Source organism: Hemibagrus wyckioides, linkage group LG18, assembly GCF_019097595.1.
Source record: "Hemibagrus wyckioides isolate EC202008001 linkage group LG18, SWU_Hwy_1.0, whole genome shotgun sequence".
In the NCBI taxonomy this organism is placed as follows: domain Eukaryota; kingdom Metazoa; phylum Chordata; class Actinopteri; order Siluriformes; family Bagridae; genus Hemibagrus; species Hemibagrus wyckioides.
The window spans coordinates 2,005,172-2,030,000 of NC_080727.1; the positions used below are offsets into that span (position 1 = coordinate 2,005,172).

Genomic DNA, 24,829 nt, shown 5'->3' on the forward strand with positions numbered 1-24,829 from the left:
TTCAGAATAAACAATAATTCTTATTAATAAATGGATAAATAGATTGACTTTCCCAAGCAGAATTTTAGAAACTTCTAGAGAAGGTGATTCTTCCATACCTCTCAGTTTTAAAGAAGAGGCGTGGGCTCTTTATTTGTAAAGGGGCGTGGCCTTTATGTGCCAGTTTTTTGTGAAGGGTTGCGGGCTCTGTATCTGTCAGTTTAAGGAGGTTTGGCCTCTGTATTTGTTAGTTTAAGGGGGTATGGCCTCTGTATGTCTCAGTTTAAGGGGGTGTGGCATCTGTACCTGTAAATTTAAGGGGGTATGGCCTCTGTCAGTTTAAGGGGTGTGGCATCTGTATCTGCCAGTTTAAGGGGTGTGGTCTCTGTATCTGTAAATTTAAGGGTGTGTGGTCTCTGTATCTGTAAGTTTAAGGGGGTGTGGCCTCTGTGTCAGTTAGTTTAAGGAGGTGTGGCCTCTATTTCTCAGGTTAATGGGGTGTGGCCTCTGTATTTGTTAGTTTAATGGGGTGTGGTCTCTGTATCTGTAAATTTAAGGGGGTGTGGTCTCTGTATCTGTAAGTTTAAGGGGGTGTGGTCTCTGTATCTGTAAATTTAAGGGGGTGTGGTCTCTGTATCTGTAAGTTTAAGGGGGTGTGGCCTCTGTTTCTGCCAGTTTAAGAGGTTGTGGCCTTTGTGTCAGTTAGTTTAAGGAGGTGTGGCCTCTATTTCTCAGGTTAATGGGGTGTGGCCTCTGTATTTGTTAGTTTAATGGGGTGTGGCTAATGTTTTTTTTTCTCAGTTTAAAGGGGTGTGGTCTCTGTATCTGTCTGTTTAAGGGGGTGTGGCATCTGTATTTGTCAGTTTTAGAGGAGGAGGCATGGTCAGTTTTAGAGAAAGTATGAAAAGAGCATGAGAAAGTGAAAATATAACTAATATGATGGTGTAAAGTATTTGGAGGTGAATTTATCTCTCAGACCCACGGGTGTCGGGTTACATAAAAACATTCTTTTGATCGGAAGAAAAGAAGGACTAAGTGCTAGAGCAGCTCTAAATCATTTTAATATTCAGTCTGTCATTTTCTTGTTTGTTTGTTTTTTATAATATACTCAAGAACAATGCATATAGGTCTGAAGTGCAAACGTCTCACTGAGCACAACCAACGTCTGGCTTTCTTTACAAAACAAATCCAATAAATTAGCATTAATGTAAACCACAACACACAGTAGTAGCTGGAGGCTCCGTGGAGAAGCGGAGGAGAATTTCCGTCCTCTAAACGCACCGGGCTGGTCACCACAGCGGCTAGGACCCGGAGCCCAGCCGAACGTGTGGCCGATGCACACGTCTCCCTGAAGGAGAAAAACAATTCACAGCACGCTATGGAGCTCCACACGTATTCACAACCAAAACAAAAATAAACCAACTGAAATTCCATCCATGTCTTGATAATGGAGTCGCACTACACTATTTGGCAAATAAAAATCTGAGTGCATAATGTGCATGGCATTCTGCAAGTATTACATTCAGGATAAAATGACTCGAGGAGCGCTAATCCACGTCCTCAGAGACGTACCGCACACGATTATCAATAAATACGTAGTAAACTTAGAAACCGGGATTAAGAAGCTGCCCGATGCCTCGTTAGTGTTTTCCCAGTCGGAGTCGCTTGAAACCAGTGCTAGCATTTTAATGCTTCTAGTGGCAAATATTTTGTACTGTATTTTTTTTTTGTTTGTTTTTAAATATTTTATTTTTAAAGAAGCAGTTTGTAATTTCGAGAGCCCTCATCTTCCTGAAAGAAGAAATGCAAGTGCAATTAAAACAGACATGCTTTTCACTTCGCCTCAACTACAATCGTGTTTCTCCTTTTTAAGGAAGCCTTCCGGCTGGGGGGCGGAGCTAATTTCTGGGCCTGAAAAATGCATTTCTTGGATAACAAAACAATCCACTGCATGAGAATATTCTCTGACTCTCGGCATGTCTTTAAAATGATGTTGGCTTGAACCGTGTTTACGTTTTACAAACTGCACCTTTAAGTTTAAAGAGAAGTTCCTAGACTTCTGTACCCTTAAATAAGTCCCGGATCACGTCGGGACCCTCGGCCTGCGCCGGTGGAGTGCGAGCCTTCCGTATTGCACCAGTAAGGAAGAACGTTGAGGAGGAATTTTTTAAAAAAAGCCCAGACCACACCGCTGACATGTTCGGTGCTTTTCGTCCCCCCATGTGACACGGTCCGTGATGAGAGTGTCCGGTCAGTATTCGGAGTCGGAACCGTCCGCCGGTTCCGTGTTGCGTGACAGCATGTAGTTGTCCATGTCGATGGAGGGGCAGTTGTGGATGGAGTAGCGTAGACGCTCTGCGAGTACAGCCTGGCTGGTGTAGGGAGGGAGACGCAGCTGGAAGAAACACGTCTGGGCCGTGGGGAGACCGTTTATGGGCTGCGGGGAAGGAAGAATAAACCAAGAGGAGCTGTTTAGATAAACTGACCCTATAACTAGTGTAACTAGTAATCCAGAGGATCCTAGTAACCAACAATGAGGATTAATCTGTAGCCAAAAAAACCACAAACCATCTTAATCCACACTTCTAAGGTTTAAGATGAGTCCAGAAAACTACTAATCCCTAATTAGACACACTGGGAATCCAAAAATATCCTACCAATCCCTGGGCTTAATCTGAATATTGAAAACTGGAATAATTCTATGTTCAGTTTAAATCCAGAGCATTCTACCAATCCCCAGCCTGGCTTATTCTGTGTCTAGATAAACACACTAATCCCCAAATACGATTAATTTCAGGATAATCCCAAGTATGCTTAGTCCATAAAACCAAACCGTAAGTGTTAAGTGTTGTGCTTTAAGTGTTTAAAAACTCCACTAATCCCTAACTAGTCCTAATGCAAGCACAGAAAACGTTACCTATCCCCAGCTAGGCTCAATACGTGTCTGAAAAACTTGACTAATCCCCAGACGTAAATTGAGAAAATTATAAACCTAGTTTGGATCAAGTAATACAAGGTCAGAACACTGTTTAGTGGCTTAAAGCTAAGTGAATGTAAACCCAGCAATATACTACTAATCCCTGAAAACGCATAATGACTGTTTGCCCAGATCATGTCCAGAAATCAGAAGACTGGTATTACTAAAAAAAACAAAACAAAAAAAAACTAATCCCCAATTAGTCATAATGTGAACTCAGAAAACTTTACTAATGTCCAGCTAGCATTACAGAAAACTCTAAATCCTGAGGGGATTAGTAATACATGTTTAGAAAAATACCCATCCCCAACTAGGATTCATGAGTGAGTGGAAAACATAACTAAACCCCAACTAGGCTTAATGTAAATTCTGGCTACAGTACTAAACTAAATCTTGTCCTTTTGTAGAAGGTTAAACTATAATTATCTTTAGAGTGAAATCCTCTGGATGTTGACAAACAAACAAACAAACAAACAAACAAACAAACAAACAATCTCCCTCACCCGGTCCACTTTGATGATCTGAAACTTCTGCATGATGTCGGCCGGGTTGGATGGCAGCCTGGAGCGCCCGGACACGAAGCGCAGGAAGAGCACCCTCTCCTCATTGGTGAACTCCTCTAGGCTTTGCCAAAGCCAGCCAATCAGCTGGTGGTTGGCTGTGATGTCACGGTAGCGCACCACCTTCTTCAGCATCTCTACGGAGACCTCGGGCAGGCCGCAGACGAGCTGCTCCAACTGACGCGCCGTGAGCAGAGAGAGCAACGGTACGGGGATGATGGAGGACATGCCGTCTCTCACTGCGGCAATCTAACACACACACACACACACACAACATAAAAACACACACACACACACACACACACACAACATAAAAACACACACACACAACATAAAAACACACACATACACACACACAACATAAAAAAACACACACACACACACACACAACATAAAAACACACACACACACACACAACATAAAAACACACACACACACAGACACAATAAGAATACACACAACAGCCGGAATTAGACAAACAGTATACAGGAGTAAATATTAGAGTTATTGTGCAGGTTTATTGCTGAGAAGTTTCCAGAATGCAGGATAGCATTTTCCTCTGCCTCAGCTCATGAAGTGTTTATTACCTGCTGCGTTAGCTCAGTGTGAGGCAGCAAAGTGGACCGAGTCGTACTGTGCCAAGCTGTTCTTATTCTCCTGCGTTATGTAAAACATAAACGTTACCTGTCTGTCCATTTCGTGCAGCCGATACTCCAGCGTCCGCTCCACGTACTCCGCCCTGTTGGAGAAGGTTAGCGGGAGGTTGTGGCCACCAGGGACCACCGGCACCAGCTTTCCGTCCGCACTGTGGGCCACAAACGAGTCCAGAGGAATCATCTACACAGAGGAAATCCGTTATTACGATTAAAAGAATTTCTTGTATTTCTGGCATTAAATGCTGTGACTTCCGTCCGGTGTTCCTCACCACAGTGAAGTTGTCCTCGTTGATGCTGCTGTGGTCAGGGTTCAGGATGTCCTGGAGCGAGCGGTGTGTGAGGAGGTCCACTTCCTCCAGGTCGGCTCCACCCAGAGGGATGGAGCACAGCTGCTTCCACACCCAAGGAGCCAGGTGCAGGTCCAGCGGCTTCTTCGTGCGAACGGCCACGGCCATCAGAATACCCAGGAAACGGAACTGCAGCATGTGGTCATCTGAGATGGCTGCTGGGTTCAGGAGGAACCTGACACACACACACACACACACAAAAGCACACTCAGTCATTATCAGAGCATCACAGGCAATCACAATGCTGCAAAAAATAGGAAAACAAACAATCATAAATGTGTGGAAACAACGTGGGGCAATCAGAAACGCACAAAATCAGGAAAAAGGAAATAATACGAAGCCAATCACAGGAGCAACGGGAGTAATGGGAAAACACACACACGAAGACACACACAGTTACACAAAGAAAAGGAAAACAGCCAATCACAGATGTATCAGTATGTTAATAAATAATATCAGATAAATTCCATATTATATTAAGGTGTGTGTGTGTGTTACCTATCTGTATTACTGCCCACATCTGCAATACTGTTGGGAGTATGAATGAGTAAATCTACCACTCCAGACTGCAACTCCTGAAAGACAGAGAGAGAGATAAGAATTAAAACACAGAGTTGTGCTGTTTTAGTAAAATAATCAACAGCCCTAGTGAAGTGAAGACTTCCTGTAACCGCTCTGAAGCAGTGTTTTATTCCTCTTATACCAGAGTAACTTGCTGCTGATTTAGATTTCTTTTTTTTTTTTTACACATGAATGTACTTTTTATCCATTTCTAGTTACTCTGCACTACACTGAGTACATGTGTATGATACTCTGTTATCCCTGCCATAACACAGTAAGAGGAACGTTGAGGAGAACCTGGCACATCTCAGTGACCGTATCATCGAACACTCCGCCCGCATCGTCCGCTCCTTCTCCAACCAGCTTGACCTTCCAGGCTCTGGAGGGCAGGCGCAGCTCCGTCGGGTTCACGTTGACCACTTGCTTGGCGATCTGCACGAATATGGGCTTACTGGAGCGCCCCCTGTGGACGGAGTGTGAACATGTTGGAGTACAACACGGTGGGTTCAATAATTGATGAAATAAAACGCTCTGAGCGAGAAGGTCTACCTGCTGGAGATTCTCTTGACGGTGATCTGCGGTCCGTACGTCTTGCCCTGGGTCATGGTGCGTCCGATGGAGCGCACGAGCGGCAGAGTGTTCACTTTGGGTGACAGCAGACCCCGGATGTGACCGTGCACGACAGCCACCGTGCCCGAGCTGTAGCGGGAGGAAGAGACCTGGATGCAGAGAGCAGTGGGGGTTAGTCATGCTGATCCTTTATTCCTCTTATACTGCAGAGCCACGGCTAATGAGAGCAAACGTTCCATGTTCTTACTTAACATGATGCTTAAAGCTAAGCGTAGACAGACAGAGAGAGAGAGAGAGAGAGAGAAACAGAGAAACAGAGAACAGAGAGAGAGAGAAAGAGAGAGAGACCTGATTGCGCGCGTCCAGGTTGAGCAGTCTCCAGGACTTGTACATGAGGTCAGAGAAGTGGTAGAGGACCCGTAGCCGAGCGCTGAGCTCTTTGGGAGTGCAGTCCTTCAGGGTGTTGTACTGTGGAGGAACACTCTGAGGCAGACCGAGCTGTAGTCCTGCGGAACCTGAACACACAAGTGTGTGTGTGTGTGTGTGTGTGTGTGTGTGTGTGTGTGTGTGTATATGTGTGTGTAAGGTTACAAATACTGCTTTATAGTTCTTACAGTCACGCTAACAAGCAAAGAAGCAGCAGGTGAGCAATCAACTTCTACATAATTGTGCAAAAGGGCACCAATATTCCTGCAATAAGAGAAATTTAAATGCATTCTAACCGAAATTAGACCTGACACGGTAAAGCGGCTAATCCAAATAATCCATTATTGCTGTTTTGCATCAGAGCTCAGGCCACGCCCAAAAGCGACAATGCAGTAGCAGTTGCTACACAAAAGGATGAATTTGCATAACACTTAGTGTAATGCAAAAATTTAACATATTCATGATTTCTGTTATTTTGTTTGTAATCAGTGCTAGACTGCAGTGTGTGTGTGTGTACCTGAGCCCCTGGATGATGAGGGTGGTGTTGTCCATGCAGCACTGTGGCATCGTCCAGCCGAGATCTGTTTGATGTTTTTGCCCTGCAGAGCCGTGACCAGAGTGGGTTCCTTCACCGGACTCGAGTGACCAAGACCAAGCTGTGTATATATATATATATATATATATAAACACACACACACACACAGACACTTATATGATGTTGGTGTGTCTTTATTCAGCTCACACATTATGTTGATTTTTCCCCTTACTCAGATACATATACATAGATACGTGTGTGTGTGTGTGTGTGTACGTACCTGAGCCTCACAGTTACACCCCCAGGCATACACGTCCCCGGTGTTGGAGAGAGCGAGGATGTGTTCACATCCCACAGCGATGTCCTCAATGAACACTCCCTCCAGAGCGGGAACTACCTGAGGCCGGTTGTGGTTCTTCAGCATGGAGTCAGGAAGACCGATTAGACGCTCTGAAATCACACACACACACATATACACACACACACACGACCCCCTGTCAGTGAGCTGTTACTATGGAAACAATAACGATACTTTCGTAACAGTGCTTGGACCCCTAGGATTGCTGCAGATGCTTGTTAATTGCAGCTGCATCCAGCTGTTTGTAAATCTGTTTAAGCGAGATTTCACTTCTCTCTCTCTCTCTCTCTCTCTCACTCTCTGTTTAAAATACCTTGACCGAACGTGTACACATGTCCATCGTTGGCCAGCACAACTGAAAAATGTGTTCCACATCCGACCCTCTTGATGCCTTTGTTACACAACGTGTCCACTTTCTGCAGAACAAAACACACACACATACACACACACACACACACACACACACACACACACAGCCAGATGTATCACTCGATCATAACACTAGACTCCAACGCTTACTACAGCTGGTGTAGTAGACTAAACTGTAAAATCCCACTGCTTGTGTCTGAGGTGCAACAAACAGATAATTAGCGTGCAATAAATCGTCGTGAACCTGAAACCATGCAACACGGTCCAGTTGAATCGTCCAGTTTATTATGGTTATTCTGTTAGACTACTATCAGGGACACTCCCGGGTCTGAAGCAGTACCTGGGGATAGCATTTGACCGTACAGGGTCCTGTACCGAGTTTCCCATAATCCCCGTCACCAAAGGCCCAGAGAGTCATGCCGTCTGACGACAGAGCCAGAGTGTGATTGATGCCACAGGACACCTGAGCACACAGAGAATAAACTTCACACCGCAAGAACACAACATAATATATACAAAAAAACAGAACTCTGAGGATGTTTTATAAGATCCTGATTTTGTTTCCTAAAGAAAATCATGAATATGTAGTGAACACCATGTAAATGAACTGTGACTATGGAAACTAGGACTGCAGCATAATCAGTTATAATCTCCAGAGTCGGCTCGGCCACTTGCCTGTCCGATGTGATGTCCTTCGAGTGCCGTGACCCTCTCTGGCACCATCTTGTTGGAGGTCGACCTTTGACCCAGACGCCCTGAATCTCCGCTGCCAAAGGTGAAGAGTTTCCCGTCTGCAGTGACCACGGCGGAGTGTTTGAAACCGCATGCCAGCTACAACATTGACAGGCGAGGTGCGACAGGTGAGAGGAGTTAAAAACAAAAATCTAATTACAAACAACGTGCTTATGTGTTTCTGTGAACGCAAGATGTTCACAGACACTGGTGTTCCACTGGACGTTAACACACCTGTGCATCAGGTGAAGGGTGTACATGTATGCTCTCACCTGCACCACCTCCTCCCCCTGCAGAGCCTCGATCTGTTTGGGTCGTCTCTGACGCTCGGTGTTGCCGTGACCCAGCTTCCCGTAGTCCCCGTCTCCCCAGCTGAACACCTCGCCCGTCTCGGTGAGAGCCAGAGAATGGCCGTCCGAGCCGTATGACGTCACCAGCTGAGTGACCACGTAACCTAGAGGAACGTGTGGAGTTGTTAGCACAGCATGGAGACACATTCCACATTAACAAATTCTATTTCATGTGAAAGATCTCAAAACATTCTCTGCTTACAGTGGAAATCAAGTATGACATTGAGGAAAGTGGGCGGGGCTTCAAAACACCTACCTAATTGTATATCATTCCAGATTCAGATGCTGATTGGCTCATTTGCCGTTTTAAATTGAGAAGTGTGTTTGTGAGCGATAACTCATGGCAGGCTGGCAGATCTGTAGCTGTGTGTAACAGGTGTTTGTGTAGGAGGAGTGTGTGTATGTGTGTGTGTGTTACCCTGTAGTGCAGAGATGAGCGTAGGTGTGTACAGGTCGTCTGAGTTGCCCTGCCCCAGTCGGCCGTAGCTGCCCTCTCCTACCGCCAACACGGCACCGGTTGACTGGACCAGGAATGTGCAGTTCTGTCCACACACCACCTAACACACACACACACACACACACAGTGCGATGATTGTCTGTCTTAGTCTCCTGCTATCCTAATGTCAGGACATAGGTGTGTGTGTGTGTGTATGTTATACCTGCTGGGTCTGAGAGAGAGAGGGGGCGAGGGTCGGCACAGAAACGTTGGTTCCAGCTTCTGCTAGTTGTCCGTGTCGTCCATTACCCCACAGATACACCTCACTCTTCCCACCTTGCTGCCAGTCCTGCATTATCACACACACACACACACACAGAAGAAAAGAAATGAATTTAAATTAAAGTTTAAAATAAATATAAGACGTGGGAACGTTATCTAGGCTCTATAAAGCTTCAGTACACCGTATGAGCTCATAAAACAACTAAACCTAATGAAATCGGTTTGAAAATACTGCACAAGTGTTTTTTATTTCTTTTCTTCACTACACTTCAGTGGCTTGAGAAATAAAATGATTTAGGAATTTTGCCTGAGTATCGTGATATCAGGTTATGTTTACGGCATTTGGCAGACGCCCTTATGCAGAGCGACTTACATTTTCTTACATCTTATTTTATACAAGTGAGCAAGTGTAGGTTAAAGGCCTTGCTCAACAGCCCAGAAGTGGACGCTTGGTGGACCTGGCAGTTTTTACTCACTTAAGAACAAGAATAAATATTTTCAGGTCACCTGATTGTTTGGATTTTTTTGTTCCACTGAAACGGGCGTGTTAAGCGATGGAGAGCAGCTACAGAGCCGGCCTTGACTGAGCACATGCTTCCTGGAGCTCATGCTGACAATGATGAATGAATCAAAACACACACACACATTTACCTCAGGTCTGCTGGTGGCCCATGACATCAGCTGCTCATCCATCATAAAGCTCCACTTACTGTTATCCTGCAAATCGAAAACACCGGACCGGTCACAGGAGCCCGCAGAGCGAAACACAACAATGTACTGAAACACTTGTAATTTAGGGTTTCCATAGTAACAGGGATTTGTACAACAAATATGGTGAAAATGTTCTGTAAGGAGAACTTTAACATGTATGGAAAGAAGTCTCCAGTGTCAGAGGGAACTGTAACTTGTCTAAGAACACTCTTCTATTTAGTCAGTATGATTCACTGACCAGTGCTCGGGAAGTGGCCGTGTCTCCATTCTGCTGAAACTCGGGCACGGTGAACTCCTCGGGGAAGGAGGTGGAGCGGGCGAAGGCCTCTGCGCTCTTCACTGTGGTAGAGAAGGTGGAGAGCCAGCTCCACTCGGAGTGTGTGGAGGTGACGGCGGGGTCGTGGTGGGCGGGAACGGGCTCGCGGCCCAGCAGCTGTTCCAGGTTCAAGCCCACGGCCAGAGAAGACAGGCTCTGCAGGAAGCTGCTGTGGACCAGCTGATCTCCAGCCGTCACGTGACTCTGAGAGGAAAAACAAATCGGAATGTTTCTCAACACGCAGCCTGGCCATCATCAGGAATGAGGGAGGTATTTTTCCCCAGAATTTACAAAACAATGTTCAGCTGTTTAAATCCTATGCTTTAAAGCTCCTTTCAGACTCCGCCCCATTTTGTCGTTGTCGTCGTTTTCTCACCCTCTCGTAGTTGTACTGCTCCTGCAGCAGCAGTGGGAGGCGCTCCAGGAAGACGGCCATGCAGGGAGCTCGACTCAGTCCTCGGATTCCCTGAGAACGGAGCACGGTGCGACACGAGGCCAGGACGTGGTTCTGAGAGATCCAGTCTGGACTGCAGCGAATCAGCAACAGGTCCTGCACAGAAACAGGAAATACATCAGCTTAGTAACAGACTGATCATAATACAGCATTCATAACACATACTTACTCCATACATAACTCATACATAATGCATACATAACACATACATACTGCATACATAATCCATACATAACACATACATACTGCATACATGACACATAACTACTGCATACATACTGCATACATACTGCATACATACTGCACACACAACATATACATACTGCATACATAACACATACATACTGCATACATATCATATACATAACACATACTGATTACATACATAACACATACATAGTGCATACATACAGGTTACTTACTGCCTGAAAAGTATAAAACTGTTATTTTGCATCAAGTGTTACCTTTGACCTCCCAGAACACACGGTGACCCCCACATTCGGGATCCAGGTGGTACAGATGACCGAGCCCAGCCCTGTCACTACAGTCTGCAGGACTGAACCATCCTAAAAACGGGGGGAGGAAGGTGAAGGTCTTTACATGTCTGTGATGGAGTGTGTGTTATGCAGAGTGAAGGAGAGAAGAGAAAGGAGCTCACCCTCAGAGACCAGACATTAATCAGACCTCCGATTCCTCCTGAGATCAGAGCGAGTCCACTGGGACAGAAGGACAGCGTCTTTATCGCCGTGATGTGTCCACTCAGTCTGAACACACACTTGGCAGTACCTCGCTGTACACACACACACACACACACAGAAATTTTTTATTTATTATAAATTTTTTAAATATTTTATTTAAATCAGCGCAGATACCAAATTAAAGATGGTCATTATTATATAGAAACTTATAGTGACACCAAATGAGAGAAAACACACAAAGAAGCACATAAACAAACACAGACACACACACAAACACACACAATCACAAACACACACAAATGCACTTGCATACATGCACACACACACACACACACACACTAACCTATAAGCACATGATATGTGTGCACACACACAAACAAATGCACCTGCACACACACACACACACCCAAAGACACACCCACACACAAAAGTTTTTAATTTTTATTTGAATCAGCAGAGACGTCAAATTTAAGATCCCTCAACATATTGAAACAAATTGTCTCCAAATCTGATAACACACACACACACACACACACAGTGTGAACAGTGTGCTCAGGCCTGACTTCCATCCAAGGAAAAGAAATAAATAAATAAAAGAAATAAAAAAAGTGGTGAAAGTGAAGTTGATGCCTGAGGCACAGCTACAAAAAGTGGGAAAACGCTCTGACCTTGACCACACCGCTTCTGTCCTGACCGCTGGAGGCACTGAGGAACTGAGGCACTGACACGCTACTGCCCCCTTGTGGAATGGTCCAGACGTACAGGAGGCCATTTTGGCATCCGCTGAGAAGAGAAAAAAAAAGATTACTACACAAATATAATGATATTTCTATCATAGACACATGACACGGCCAATTTAACACAATATCACTCAAACACACTCACAACCACACACACACACACACACATCAATCACGTCAATCATATGCACTATATTAACATGGAGCGCATAATTTATTCTGACATGCTTTAGTTAGAAAGGCATAAACTACTCAATTTGCATTTGCATATTATTTGCATAAATTAAGTTCTGGACTTCTGATTGGTCAGAAGATAAACAGCACTAGCGTTGATGAATTTTCTGTAACGGCAGCTCTGACGGTTATTACATGTTTATAGAGACATGCTCAAAGTGGTTTTGCATGCATAGCTTGTGTAGTGGGGAGAGACAGAGAGAGAGAGAGAGAGGGAGACAGAGAGAGAGAGAGAAGGGGGAGAGAGAGAGAGAGAGAGAGAGAGAGAGACAGAGGGAGACAGAGAGAGAGAGAGGGAGAGAGAGAAAGAGATAGATAGAGAGGGGGGAGGGAGAGAGAGACAGACAGACAGACAGACAGACAGATAAAGAGGTACTGTGAGAGTGAAAGAGAGATAAATGCTCAAAGTGGTTTTGCATGAATAGCTTGTGTAGTGTGTGTGTGTGTGTGTTCGAGTGCCCACAGGACTCACGCGGCCATCATGAGGCGTGGGTTCATCCCGTGTCCCGGTAGAGGACACCACTCGGCAGCATTGACCGATCCCGTGTGGTAGAGCGAGTGCAGGACGAGCCACGCTGTGCCCGAACGTCCCCAGATCTTCACCACCTCCGAGCGTCCCACTGACAACAGCAGGTGACCCGTGGGGTCCCACCTCAAAGCATTCACACTCTCCTGCAGAAGTTCACATGATGAGGGGGAGTTAGAGAAATGGAAACAAAGTTGTGTGTGTGTGTGTGTGTTTGTGTGTGTGTGTGTGTTTGTGTGTGTGTGTGTGTGTTTGTGTGTGTGTGTGTTTGTGTGTACCTGGAAAGCTGTGAGCAGTATCGGTTGCTCCGTGTCGTAGCTCTGAGCCGCTCCCAGGAGAATTTTCCCGTCAGGATAACCAACAGCAAAAAGTCTATCAGCACTGAACCACGCCAAACACCGAGGAGCTGAGAGAGAGAGAGACAGAGAGAGAGATAGAGAGAGAGAGAAAGAGAGAGAAAGAGAGAGAGAGAGAGAGTAGCAAATAGATGAAAGGGGGCAGTAAGAGTGAAAGAGAGAGAGAAAGAAAGAGAAAAAAAGTGAAAGAATTAAACAGAGAGACAGTGATGGAGAGACCAAAGGAGGCAGAGAAAAAGGGAAGAAACAGAAGAAGAAAGAATAGAATAAAACACTTCATCTCATCTCCTGCATTTCTAGGAAAACAATCAGTGTCAGGATGGTGTGATGGAGCAGAGTCACTGTGAAAGACGAGACTCTTTTGTACTGTAGGTGATGATGAAGGTGTAAATAAACCATTCTCACCTTCACTCCGGTGGCAGTGAGGCAGTGGTGTGCTCTCCACCCGCACTCCATCTCCACCTGCCTCGGTCACCTCCATCCAGCAGAGGGAGCCATTGAGGTGACCCACGAGCAAGCTCTCTGTCCCCGCGCTGGTGAAGGTGGAGTTCTGAGCCCACGTCATTGCCGTTACCCACGAGACCTGAGTCTCCACGTGAACCTGGGAGCCTGGGACGGAAAGAGTCGTAACATGTTTATTGATGAATTCAGCACAACACACACAAACACACACACACACACACACGCGTCCTTACCACGGACAGCACAGATGTAGATGTGTTTGCTCTGGAAGGTGGCAAGCAGTGTTCCTCGTGCACTCCACATCACTGGAGAGAGCAGGTGTGTTCCTGCAGAGGCTTCAGGGCTAGGAGAGGTCTCGCTACACACACACACACACACACACACAACCAAAGAGAAATGCTGCAATAAATTTGCAGGTATATGCATGTATAATACAGTACAAAAACGTGTGTGTGTGTGTGTTTGTGCGTGTGTGTGTTTGTGAGTGTGTGTGAGTGTGTGTTACCTCCTGCAGGTGTGTGTGTGAAGCAGGTCAGTTGTATTATGAGAGATATCCCAGAGACACACTGTCCCATCCTGTGAGCTTGTAGCCAGTAGTCCTTGCTCTGAATTCCAGGTGCAGCTTGTTACCTACAAACATTAAAGGTAACTGTAAATGGATAAAAATTCAGAAAAAAAGTGTTTTTTTAGTAAATAATATAATGAAAATAATCAGCTTTATGGGAGGCGACAGTAACACCACCCAGTTGTTGATTATTTTCCCCTGCCGGCCTGACCCAGCATGAGGGTGTTATTGTGTATACAGAGGTAAAGATGGACATGGTCATTGTACCCTGTTGTGGTGCGCCTCCAGTTTGCTGAGTGGACACTGTCGCAGGTCTCCGGCCGTGTCGCTGTAGCTCTGAGGTCTGATGGAGCTCTCTCGCTCCGACGCCACCAGCGCCTGCACCAGCTGCTGAGCTGCCCACTGCCGATGTCCGCTGTTTAGACGGGCGGAGAGGACGCAGGCCGCCAGAGCGTTGGCCAGTTCCAGAGATCCGACACGTGCCGTGGCCTGAGAGTGACATGGGCCTGGGGTCAGGGGGCTACCTGATTCTGTGAAAGATGAAAACAACAGTAATGATACCAAGGTGAAACAGGTCAGATCAAATGCTGTAGCAGACAAAATACTACATAATTTATAAATATCATGATTTCACACCTGAGTATGTGTGTGTGTGTGTCCATGTGTGTGTGCGCGTGTGTGAGATCTTCACCTTTAGTCTCATTGGACTCTGCTTTCTCTGCGTTGTAGCGATATCGAACCCGTTTCTCGGTAAGCAGTGACACCAGGCTCTGTGTGACCAGGAAGTTGGGGAAAGCGAGCTCTCTGGAGTCACGCCCCACGCCCAGACGCCCTCTCTGCTGGGGGTCACAGATCGCCCCGAGATTCACACCCGTAGCAGCAGCCATCAGATCCTGATCACGCAAACAAGACAGATATGATGTACACCATGTGACTCAGGGCTAATCTACAAACTATTTCGTGTGTGTGTGTGTGTTTCACAGGATTTCAGCAGGTGAGATTAAACACCCTTTACCTGAGTACAGATGTCCACTAGCTCCCTGTACGCTGTGGGGCTATGAGACACCAAGCTGCCAATAGCAGAACTGAGAAAAGACAGGAAGGCGGAGCTCGAGCCGTCGTTCCCTGAGCCGCGCACCCTGTCCTGTTGGTCCACCTGGACACGCCCACCCGCGGCTAAACACATGAGGCGCACCAGGATCCGGATATCAGACAAACCCAGAGCCTCTAATCCACTGGACTGACTGCACACTGAAGTACTGAGAGACACACACATTAATTAAGCTTCCAGCAATATTTGAGCATCACACACACACACAGTATCAGTCTTACATGGATGCGGTTTGGGACAGGGCAGTAAGCACCATGCTGTATCCCAGCAGAACCTGTGCAGTTGAAGTGACGCGGCGTAGAGCCTCCAGTCTCTGCTGAGCCTCCATCAGAGACGAGGCCTGTTCCCCAAGAGAGAGTAACGCCACTGCAGGCTTCAGCTCTGTACTCGTCACACCTACACACACACACACACACACACACACACACACAGGAAAATTGCTATGGATGAATAAAAAAAAATCTTTAGTGTAACTATCATCTGTGTGTGTGTGTGTGTGTGTGTTACCTCGGCCCTGGGGGTGTGTGTGTGCGGAGCTGAGGGATCCGAGTGGATCAGGTTCGGTGAACGGGATTGGCTCGGGAATCAGCTTCTTCTCACTGAGTCCCAACGGCCTCAGCAGCACGCCGAAATCCTCCAGGCCTGTCAGACGCTCCGGGTCCGAGATATCCTGCTGCTCCCACTCATCTAAAACACACACACACACACACACACACACTATTGAACCCATAGCTGTTCATAGCTATTTTCGTTGGAAAATTACTACCATGTTTTAAAAGAAAAAAAAAAAAACTAAAAAAGACAAAAGTACACACACCATCAGACGTGCTGTCCAGACGGCCAATCAGATCAGACGCCATTCCCCTCGGTCTGGAAAAAAAAGAGAGAGAAATCCGTTCCTTCAGCACTTTTTCACGGTGAATTATTCAGATATAAATTTTAGATCATTTTTAGATGAATTTCAGATAGACACTGATGAGTTTCCTCTGCTGCTCGCTCACCCGTGGTGTTGACTGTCCATGGCTCTCAGGTTGGCACTGAGGTATTTCTCCCTGCAGCTGGAGCACAGGAGGTAGTACGGACTTCCCGAACCGCACTCTCCTCCGAACCAGCCGTCCACGTAAGCACCGTTACTGCGGTAACCACGGCGACCGGCACTCTGTCCACAGCCCGGGTGGTGCCTCTTCATGTGGGCGTTAAAGTGCAGCGTCAGAGTGTTACACAGCTCACACTCCACCATCTCCCGGGGCTCTGTGTGCTCCTCCACTCCCTGAGAGAGACAGAGAGAAAGATAGATAGATAGATAGATAGATAGATAGATAGATAGATAGATAGATAGATAGATAGATAGACAGAGAGTGGGGGGGAGGGGGGAGAAGAGAGAGAGAGAGAGAGAGAGAGAGAGAGAGAGAGATTATGTATATTGAATAAATGCGTAGATAAATGTAAAATGTTAAATGAAAATAATTCTGTTATTGTAAACTGATAAATGATGATGTTTCTAAACACTATTTTGTTGATAAAAACTAAATAAATATACAATATGCAGAATGAATAAGTGAAGGAGTGTGTGTGTGTGTGTGTGTGTCTTTGGACATTCTCTCAGCACCTCCACCATCCACAGCGTGTCCCTCTCTGAGGCGATAAAGTCAGGAGTGAGAAGTTCCTCATAGGGTTCCTCCTGGTACGGTTCATCCATGTAGCCCAGCTCCGCCTCCTCCTCCGCAGAGAAGGGGTGTGTTTCCGCTCGCTCTGGCCAATCGCACGCCGAGTCTGGAACAACGAACACTCCAGAACATTAGAAGTGCACCGTGTGTCAGTCATGTGAAGAAAAGTCTCAGCAGTATTTTATTCCTGATCCTGCACCTGATCTCCTGAAGGAAGCGCGCTGACCTGAGCGCTGTCTCCGTGCAGGAGCAGGCCGGTTCCGGGTCAGATGGACATCCAGGAAGTTCTCTCTCTCTACCAGATCCAGGCCGGCTAACACACTGCAGTGGACACACACACTTTCAGGGCATATATGCAACGTGTAGCTGAAATTATTTACAGCCCTCAGCAGTGTGTGTGTGTGTGTGTGTGTGTGTGTGTGTGTGTGTACCTCTCACTTGGTTCTCTATGCACCGTGGGGGATTCTGGACACTGTACAGTCTCAGGTCCGTCTGAGGACGGTGTGTGTGCGGCGTCGGACGCTGATACACTCTCCCCTACCTGCTGCTCCTCGGTAAGAGGATTCTCCAGCATCCAACTCGCCAGGAGCTCCACCGTCGCCGAGTCCACCTCACCTGTGACCCCTAGGGCAGAGGTCAAGGGGTCAGTTAGTACAGCATCTCTAAATCCTGAACTAAAAACTGATTTCTCCTGCATTCGTGTTAATCCAGAACCGGGCTGGATTTAACCCACGGGCCGCCATTATCCGAACCGGTAAAGAAGATACCTGAGGCTTCCATGGCTCTGTAGATGTGTCTGACCGAAAAGCCCATTTCTAGCAAACGGACAGGAACAAACATCTGTGGTGGATCTGAAAGAAGAAGGAGAAAATGTCTGACAGCTGATTTAATCCAAACTGATGTTAGTACCACGTTATCTTCATGCACAAACTCTAGTAGAAGTTAGTAACAAAACTCCAGAGTTGAAGAGAGCAGAAACTACGGCGCTGATTCTGATTGGCCGTCAGGTGATTCATTTCCCGTAACAGTAGCTCTGAAGGTAGTGAAGCTTGCAGATTTCAGGTTCTTTTCTCCTGCTGTCCGCTCAAGTCTTACCCACAGGGGTCCGGGTTTGACCGCACGGCTCTAAAAAGCTTGTCTGCTGTTCGGCAAATCCTGTGCAGGGGGCGGAGCCTACCAGGCTGATCGCCGGGGGCAACATGGGGCTGTGGACCAGGCCGGCCAGTGTGGGGAAGCGAGCCAGAACCATGCGCCTGCAATATGCGTGCACACACACACACACACACACACACACACACACATGCAAACAGAGAGAGAAGAGCTGCTAGTATGAGCCACACTGACACCTACAGCCATCAGCACAGATCCTGCATCACTCCTGTCTCTCTCCTGCTTCCTCCACTCTGGCATAATCTTTTTATCTATCACTTCACCATATTTTGTAACCATAAGTAGTCAGAAAAACTGCACACATGTTGCTCATATGAATGCACAAGGCATGGCTTATCAAAAACAACTTTAACTCTGGCTAATATTTTATTGAAAAAGCGAGCAGTATCCACTAAAAAAGGATCTGAAGTCATTTACTGCTGATTATTTAAAGAGCTGTAGAAATGTAAAAATCCTCTTCACAGAAAAAATTTACTCATGAACTCAAATCAATTCAAAGTCAAGTCAAATCAGAGTCAAGTCAAATCAGAGTCAAGTCAAATCAGAGTCAAGTGGATTCAGATGTGAGTCAATTCAGAGTCAAATGGAATTTTGAGATGAGTCAATTCAGAGTTGAGTGGTTTCAGAGACAAGTCAATTTAGAGTCGAGTGGAATTTTCAAATGAGTCGATTCAGTCGATGAAGCTTTTACTATAATAAAAAACAGATTAAAACCTGGAAAGAATGGTACATATTTTACATATTAATTATATTATTAATTATTTTATTTTTATCTAAATGAGCTTAATAATGCTGATTACATATTTAAAATAGAAATGCTGTGGAAATAGCTGTATTGATTGCGAGCGCAGCTTCGGCTTCATTCCTGCAGAGAGCGTGCAGATGTGTGCAGATGTCAGGGTTTAGATAAACATGCTGTTGGGGTTAAAGAGGTTAGTGTACACACAGGTATGTCCACACACACACACACACACACTCACCTGCTCTCTCATTCTCATCCTCAGGCACCAAAGTGTGAGTCTCATCTGTGCAGCTGTCTGATCTGGAGTAAACAGATCCAGCCACATCAGACAGCTGACTCTGTGTGTGTGTGTGTGTGTGTGTGTATAATTGGATAAAATAATCACTTTTTTTAAACTGAATGAGCGCAACATGATTAAAGAGTGATATAGTTATTGAGGAAGCGTGAGCCAGTCGGAGGTGTGTGTCTCTCCTCTACTCACTGCAGGATGCTGATGGGGAGGAAAGGGTTAAAGTTGTCCAAGCCGTCAGCCTGTAAAGCGGTGAGGAGAGAGGACGTCAGGTCATTGGTGGAGGATGATGTGGACTGTCCGAACACGGCGGTCACGTCGGAGGCGTTGCTGTGCAGAGACACAGAGCTGGAAGACTGAGACACCGGCTGTGACGCGCTGTGACCTGCAGAGTGAGAATAAACCAATAAATGGAGAAAGCTGAGCCAGCGGTCAATACATAATTTAATTATTGAATAAATAATTATATTAATAACACGTTTAAAACTTGTGTGAAACACATCTAGGGCTGAACAATATGACAATATGATCACAGCATGGTTTATAAAGGTATGACATGCATCACAATTAAAAGACAAAGATTCAAGGATTCATTCAATATCTATAAAAATAATTTTTTTTCCATGTAAAAAATAATTTTATAAACATAAAGTAATCTGATTCACTTCCTGCAATCCAGTGGATTCAGAGATGAGTCGATTCAGAGTCGAGAAGATTCAGAGTCAAATCAATTCAGAGTCAAATCAAAGCAGAGTCAAGTGAATTTTGAGATGAGTCAATTCAGAGACAAGTGGATTCAGAGTCGAGTTCATTCAGAGTCAAATCAAATCAGAATCAAGTGGATTTTAAGAGGAGCACAGATTCTGAAAGATGGGTCCTGTGCATCACGTACCTTTATTCTCCTTGTCTCCATCGTCCTGCAGTCTGCATAAAGCTCCTTTAAAGATCATAATCTGTGCTCTCTCCAGGTCAGACATGGTGACGTGCTGTTTTATAGGACACGGCCTGACCGCCCACTTCACCATGCTGCGCACCAGGAACTGCAGCACGGATCGCAGCTCTGCGCTCGATTGCTCGGGACTGCCGGCACCTCCGCTCATCTCTGCTTTGGGAACCAGGAGCAGGTCTGTGAACTTGGGGCAGTTCAGAATCACAGCCAGAGACTTCAGAGCTCCGAGGAGGAGGTACGAGACTCTGATGGCGCGGAGCTCCAGGGCGAACAGGTCTGCTTTCTGTTGTGCCGTGTAGAACACGCCTTCCTGCGCTTCCCCGGAAGGCTTAGGGGCTTTTGTGGATTCTTGGAACTCGTCTTTTTCCATGTCGTTTTCTTCTTCCAGCATGATGACACGTGTGATGTCCTCATCCAGCTTCTTCTCGAGTTCACTCCTGGTTCCGCTCTCCGATCCAAACTGCTTACGAGAATGTGCTCGTGCCCTGGATCTGGATTTAGGCTCCACCTCTTCGAGCACGCCCGTCAGCAGGATGAGATCAAAGATGGTGGAAGCCGTGAAGCTGCTGCAGTGTGAGATGTCCAGCTGAGGAACGTCACACGGCTCCAGGGACGAGAGTGGAGTGTCGCTGGGTGACCAAGAATTCAGGAAGCTTTGAGTTAGTGAGAGTACGGCGGAGAGAGAGAGAGAGAGAGAGAGAGAGAGAGAGAGAGAATAGCAGGGGATAAAAGGACAAAAAATGGGAGGGGTGGGGTACCAGCAGGGGATAAAATGAGTGAAGGGGGAATTAGGAAAAAGAAAGAAGGAAAGTAGATCAAAATAAAAAAAAAGGAAGAAAGGAAAGAAGGAAGATCAATATGAAAACAGAAAAAGGAGATCAAAGGAAAAAGAAGGGAAGAATCAGAGTAAAAGATGAAAGGAACCGAAGAAAAAGGTGAGGACAAAAAGGAGGGATAAAAAGGAAGGAAAAAAGATTAAAAAAATGAGGAGGGATGAAAGACATAAGAAGAAAGGAAAATGATGGAAAGACAAAAGAGGAGGGGGAAAGAAGGAGCATGGAAAGAAAAAGAGGAGAAAAAAGAAGAACAAAGGATAATGATTAGGAATAAAAAAGAGAAAGAAAACAACAGAAAAAGGAAAGGAATAAAGATGTAGAGGAACAGATCGCTTCTCATGGCAGCGAGTGAGACGGACGACAGGATAGAGTGATTGCGGTGTTTGTGTATCTGTGTATACTCGTACCTCACGCTCAGATCGGTCTCCTCCCACTGCAGCTTAGCGAGGCTGCTGCCCTCCTTCGCTACCCCTAACAGGGTGGCCCGCCGCCCGCTGGGTTTGTGTAGACACGCCCCTCCCGCCCTCAGGCCGCTGTCCACCCCTCCGATCAGAGCCAGGACGGGCCACACGTCCGAACACAGCACACCGAGCTGTCCGTCACACAGCAGGTCAGGGCTCCTCACCTTCCACTCCTGCTCCGTGTCCTCTCCGCCTTCAGTCTGCTCCTTACTGCCCCCTCCTGGCAAAACATTTCATGATTAATATTAGTGTTTGATGATTAATATCGTTTTTTGATAATTAATATCAGTGTCTGATGTGTACAGTTGTGTGACACACCTTGTGTGTGTTGTGTTCCCTCCCTCATTACGATGCTGATGAGCTCCAGGCATCGTGTCATGTACTGGTTGATGTGTGGAGTCCAGGCCTCGGTGTGATGTAGTCGCCTCAGGAGCTGAACCGTGGCCTCCAGGAGCACGGCCACACGCGGGCAGCACAGTGGGTCACCAGGTAGAACGTCACTGGGCACGCCGCGCATCTGCAGGTCACACAGCGCCACCTACAGACAGAGGAAAAAAGAATACACTGAAGCCACCTTGTAACAGGACAGTCCTGAAGCGCTCTTTTCCTCGCATACTACAGCTGTGGAGCTGGTGGTAGAGCACACACCTTCTCTCCTGGGTTACTGCTGTAGAAGAGCACACAGGGGTAAAGCTCTGTAGCGTCCACGCCCTCAAATGCCAGCTTGGGTTCCTGAGTGTCAGAGAGAGAAAGAAATCATCAATTACCACCTGCAATAAAATCTAACAAACAATCATTTGCCAAAGAAAAAGAAGCACCCCTTGGCTCCACCCCTTGGCTCACTTTATGCATAGAATTAAACTCAACTTTTTCACACTGCTGAAATCTGAAATGAATTCAAAAACAAAAAAAAGAAGATACCAACCCGATTGTTTTTGGCGAAGGAGATGGTCCGGGCCTCCATGTCCAGGATGCATGTGATGGTGTCTCCCTGGGTGAAAGAGGGCAGTGCGTGACCCAGCTCACCCCCGTGGTACAGGCTGCCGCTGTAGGCGCGGTACAGCCACATGTCCGTGGTGCTGCGGTGGTTGTAGTCGCGGATGGGCCAGCGAGCCACTCCGATACACGTTCCCTCGTTCCCTCGGTTCTCTTTCGTGATGAAGAACTGGATGGGAAGGATCCCAAAATGTTTTACTCCACTTATACCACAGGAATTTATTTCCTAACACCTTTAGTTCCTCACTGTTCTCGCTTACGTTGCAGCACGTCGCTGTGAATGAGCTGTTGCTATAGAAATGATTACGCCGAATATAGAAAGTGCTCTTATTTAGTCGTACCTTCCAGGTGAAGCAGCCGGAGGTGATGGCGGTGGTTGCGAGCCCGTAACCTTTGCCTCCGGAACCGTGGGAGAGGACGTTCCCGCTCTCTAGAGAACAGCAGAGCAGCTTGTGAGGGTCGAAGGAGAAATCTCCGATGGGAATGCACTCGTCCTCGACGCTACCCTCCTGAAAAACAACCAAAACATGGATTTCTCCTGTTATGTACTGGCCTGAGAGCCATATTCCCTGAAATAATTGAAATTCATTTTGAAAATAGCTTATCAGAAATGTCCTAAAACACCCTTGCACCTTCTTTAAGCTCTCAGGCACTTTGTCTGAATTCCTATTTTCCAGATTTCTCCTCGAGGCCAGAGGCTCCTCCCACATGTAGATGGATAAAAGACCAAACAGCTGATCGACTATCTAGAGGAAAAAGCACAAAACAGCGTTAGAAATCAAGAGATGTGTGGAAAAGACTGAGTGAAGGTAGTTTTTCCTCACCTGCTTCATCTGCAGTGAATCTGTGCAGGCTGGGAGTAAGGCTTCCAGGATGTGGAACGCCAGCAGTTTGGTACGGAGATTATGGAAGCGAGGATTACCTGGAAGACGTGTGGATTGAGATTATAAGCATTTGAGAAATTACAATGCAGGGAGATTGTTACTCTTATTATGTTTAAAAGTACAAAATAATGTTCCATCCCCAGTGCTGCTACCTGAGCTGCTGTGGCAGGAGATGATGATCATCAGAGGGTCGATCCACCTGGAGAACGAGGACACTCTTTTGGTCACCGATGGCGAGAGGACGCGTCTGAGGAAGACTAGAAAGTCCGCAAGCTGAGACTCCATGACTTTGTTACTGCACAATGCCTCTGAACCTATCACACATACACACACACACACACACATCATACAACTGCCTCACTAATGACAGCGGTGTGTCTTAGTTTATGATATGGTGTAGGGGTAAATTATGTCTAAGCCATTGAGGTTGGGGTAGATTAGATGTGAAGTGTAAAGTTAGGGGGAGAATATAGGGTATTAAAGTTAGGGAAAGAATAAAGGGGAAGGGTGTAGGGTATTAAAGTTAGGGGAGAATATAGGGGTAGGGTATTAAAGTTAGGGGGAGAATATAGGGGTAGGGTTTAAGGTATTAAAGTTAGGGGGAGAATATTGGGGGCGAGAAAAGGGGTAGGGTATTAAAGTTAAAGGAAAATATAGGGGTGGGGTGTAGGGTATTAAGATTGTGGTAAGATGCGTGGATAGCTTTAGAATATTAAAGTTAGGGGCAGGGTATCAGGGTAGGGTGTAAGGTATTATGATTAGTGGTAGGGCATATGGATACGATGTAATGGGGTTAATATTAGGGGTAAGATATATGGGTAGGGAGCAAGGGATTAAGTTTTGGGGTAGGATATGTATAGGCTGGTTAAAGTAAGGGGTACGGTGTAGGGTATTAAGATTAGTGGGAGAATATAGGGGTAGGGTGCAGGGTATTAAGATCAGGGGTAAGCAGTATGGGTAGAGTGAAGGGTTAGAGTACAGGGGTAGGATGTATGGGTAGCTTTACAATAATAAGGTTTGGGGTAGGATATTTATGAGCTGGTTAAAGTAAGGGGTAGGGTGTAGGGGTAGGGTGCAGGGGTAGGGTGCAGGGGTAGGTAATTAATCATGTTTAACTCACTCTCTTGCTTGTCTGCTACAATGGCAGGGTCGTGTTCTAATTCACACTGCACACTGCTCTCCAGCGCCTCCTGCTGGTGGTAGGTGTGTAAGAGCCCCTGCAGCTGATCACACATCACATCCATCAGAGCCTGAGACACGTCCAGCGGCAAGGAGCTCTCACATGAACTGGGGTTTTTTACACACACACACACACACAATATGCATTACCATTCTAAAAATAGATTTCTCAAACAGCTTTGAATCAATTTGTTTCAGTTTAATTAAATAAAGCATGTATTAACCTAATTAGATAGAAATCAGAAATCAGATCAGTCTCTTTACTGTGTGTGTGTGTGTGTGTGCGTGTGTGTGTGTGCATGCTACCTGGCTGCTATAACGAGACTCTGGAGCAGACGTGCTGAC

General features: G+C 46.2%; 1 protein-coding gene across 6 annotated transcripts in view; it reads right to left on the minus strand.

Annotated features, from left to right (window-relative positions):
• Positions 1-683: 683 nt before the first annotated feature.
• The window catches only part of LOC131368683 (probable E3 ubiquitin-protein ligase HERC1), a 46,138-nt gene continuing 21,992 nt past the window's right edge, over positions 684-24,829 (minus strand). For 4 of the 6 annotated variants that reach the window (XM_058414722.1, XM_058414721.1, XM_058414720.1 and 1 more), the window contains exons 30-80: positions 24,791-24,829; positions 24,426-24,592; positions 23,458-23,619; positions 23,246-23,343; positions 23,054-23,167; positions 22,763-22,930; positions 22,351-22,590; positions 22,074-22,157; positions 21,744-21,963; positions 21,372-21,645; positions 20,072-20,781; positions 19,372-19,564; positions 18,074-18,231; positions 17,746-17,829; positions 17,410-17,602; positions 17,178-17,299; positions 16,921-17,084; positions 16,313-16,581; positions 16,129-16,181; positions 15,819-15,998; positions 15,533-15,707; positions 15,216-15,459; positions 14,892-15,093; positions 14,468-14,730; positions 14,141-14,265; positions 13,869-13,993; positions 13,579-13,782; positions 13,096-13,223; positions 12,764-12,963; positions 11,986-12,100; positions 11,278-11,409; positions 11,084-11,185; positions 10,542-10,715; positions 10,088-10,369; positions 9,790-9,855; positions 9,080-9,205; positions 8,839-8,977; positions 8,343-8,524; positions 8,014-8,169; positions 7,679-7,801; positions 7,283-7,385; positions 6,892-7,061; positions 6,594-6,732; positions 5,999-6,165; positions 5,630-5,799; positions 5,378-5,543; positions 5,018-5,094; positions 4,442-4,694; positions 4,201-4,353; positions 3,460-3,765; positions 684-2,416 (exon numbers count right to left, since the gene is read on the minus strand). The exon at positions 24,791-24,829 is cut by the window's right edge and continues 202 nt beyond it. In XM_058414722.1, the coding sequence (XP_058270705.1) occupies positions 2,231-2,416; positions 3,460-3,765; positions 4,201-4,353; positions 4,442-4,694; positions 5,018-5,094; positions 5,378-5,543; positions 5,630-5,799; positions 5,999-6,165; positions 6,594-6,732; positions 6,892-7,061; positions 7,283-7,385; positions 7,679-7,801; positions 8,014-8,169; positions 8,343-8,524; positions 8,839-8,977; positions 9,080-9,205; positions 9,790-9,855; positions 10,088-10,369; positions 10,542-10,715; positions 11,084-11,185; positions 11,278-11,409; positions 11,986-12,100; positions 12,764-12,963; positions 13,096-13,223; positions 13,579-13,782; positions 13,869-13,993; positions 14,141-14,265; positions 14,468-14,730; positions 14,892-15,093; positions 15,216-15,459; positions 15,533-15,707; positions 15,819-15,998; positions 16,129-16,181; positions 16,313-16,581; positions 16,921-17,084; positions 17,178-17,299; positions 17,410-17,602; positions 17,746-17,829; positions 18,074-18,231; positions 19,372-19,564; positions 20,072-20,781; positions 21,372-21,645; positions 21,744-21,963; positions 22,074-22,157; positions 22,351-22,590; positions 22,763-22,930; positions 23,054-23,167; positions 23,246-23,343; positions 23,458-23,619; positions 24,426-24,592; positions 24,791-24,829 (8,845 nt within the window). In that variant the 3' untranslated portion in view covers positions 684-2,230. Of the gene's footprint in view, positions 2,417-3,459; positions 3,766-4,200; positions 4,354-4,441; positions 4,695-5,017; positions 5,095-5,377; positions 5,544-5,629; positions 5,800-5,998; positions 6,166-6,593; positions 6,733-6,891; positions 7,062-7,282; positions 7,386-7,678; positions 7,802-8,013; positions 8,170-8,342; positions 8,525-8,838; positions 8,978-9,079; positions 9,206-9,789; positions 9,856-10,087; positions 10,370-10,541; positions 10,716-11,083; positions 11,186-11,277; positions 11,410-11,985; positions 12,101-12,763; positions 12,964-13,095; positions 13,224-13,578; positions 13,783-13,868; positions 13,994-14,140; positions 14,266-14,467; positions 14,731-14,891; positions 15,094-15,215; positions 15,460-15,532; positions 15,708-15,818; positions 15,999-16,128; positions 16,182-16,312; positions 16,582-16,920; positions 17,085-17,177; positions 17,300-17,409; positions 17,603-17,745; positions 17,830-18,073; positions 18,232-19,128; positions 19,191-19,371; positions 19,565-20,071; positions 20,782-21,371; positions 21,646-21,743; positions 21,964-22,073; positions 22,158-22,350; positions 22,591-22,762; positions 22,931-23,053; positions 23,168-23,245; positions 23,344-23,457; positions 23,620-24,425; positions 24,593-24,790 lie in introns of all 6 variants that reach the window. The other 2 variants (XM_058414723.1, XM_058414724.1) reach the window with 2 other exon arrangements.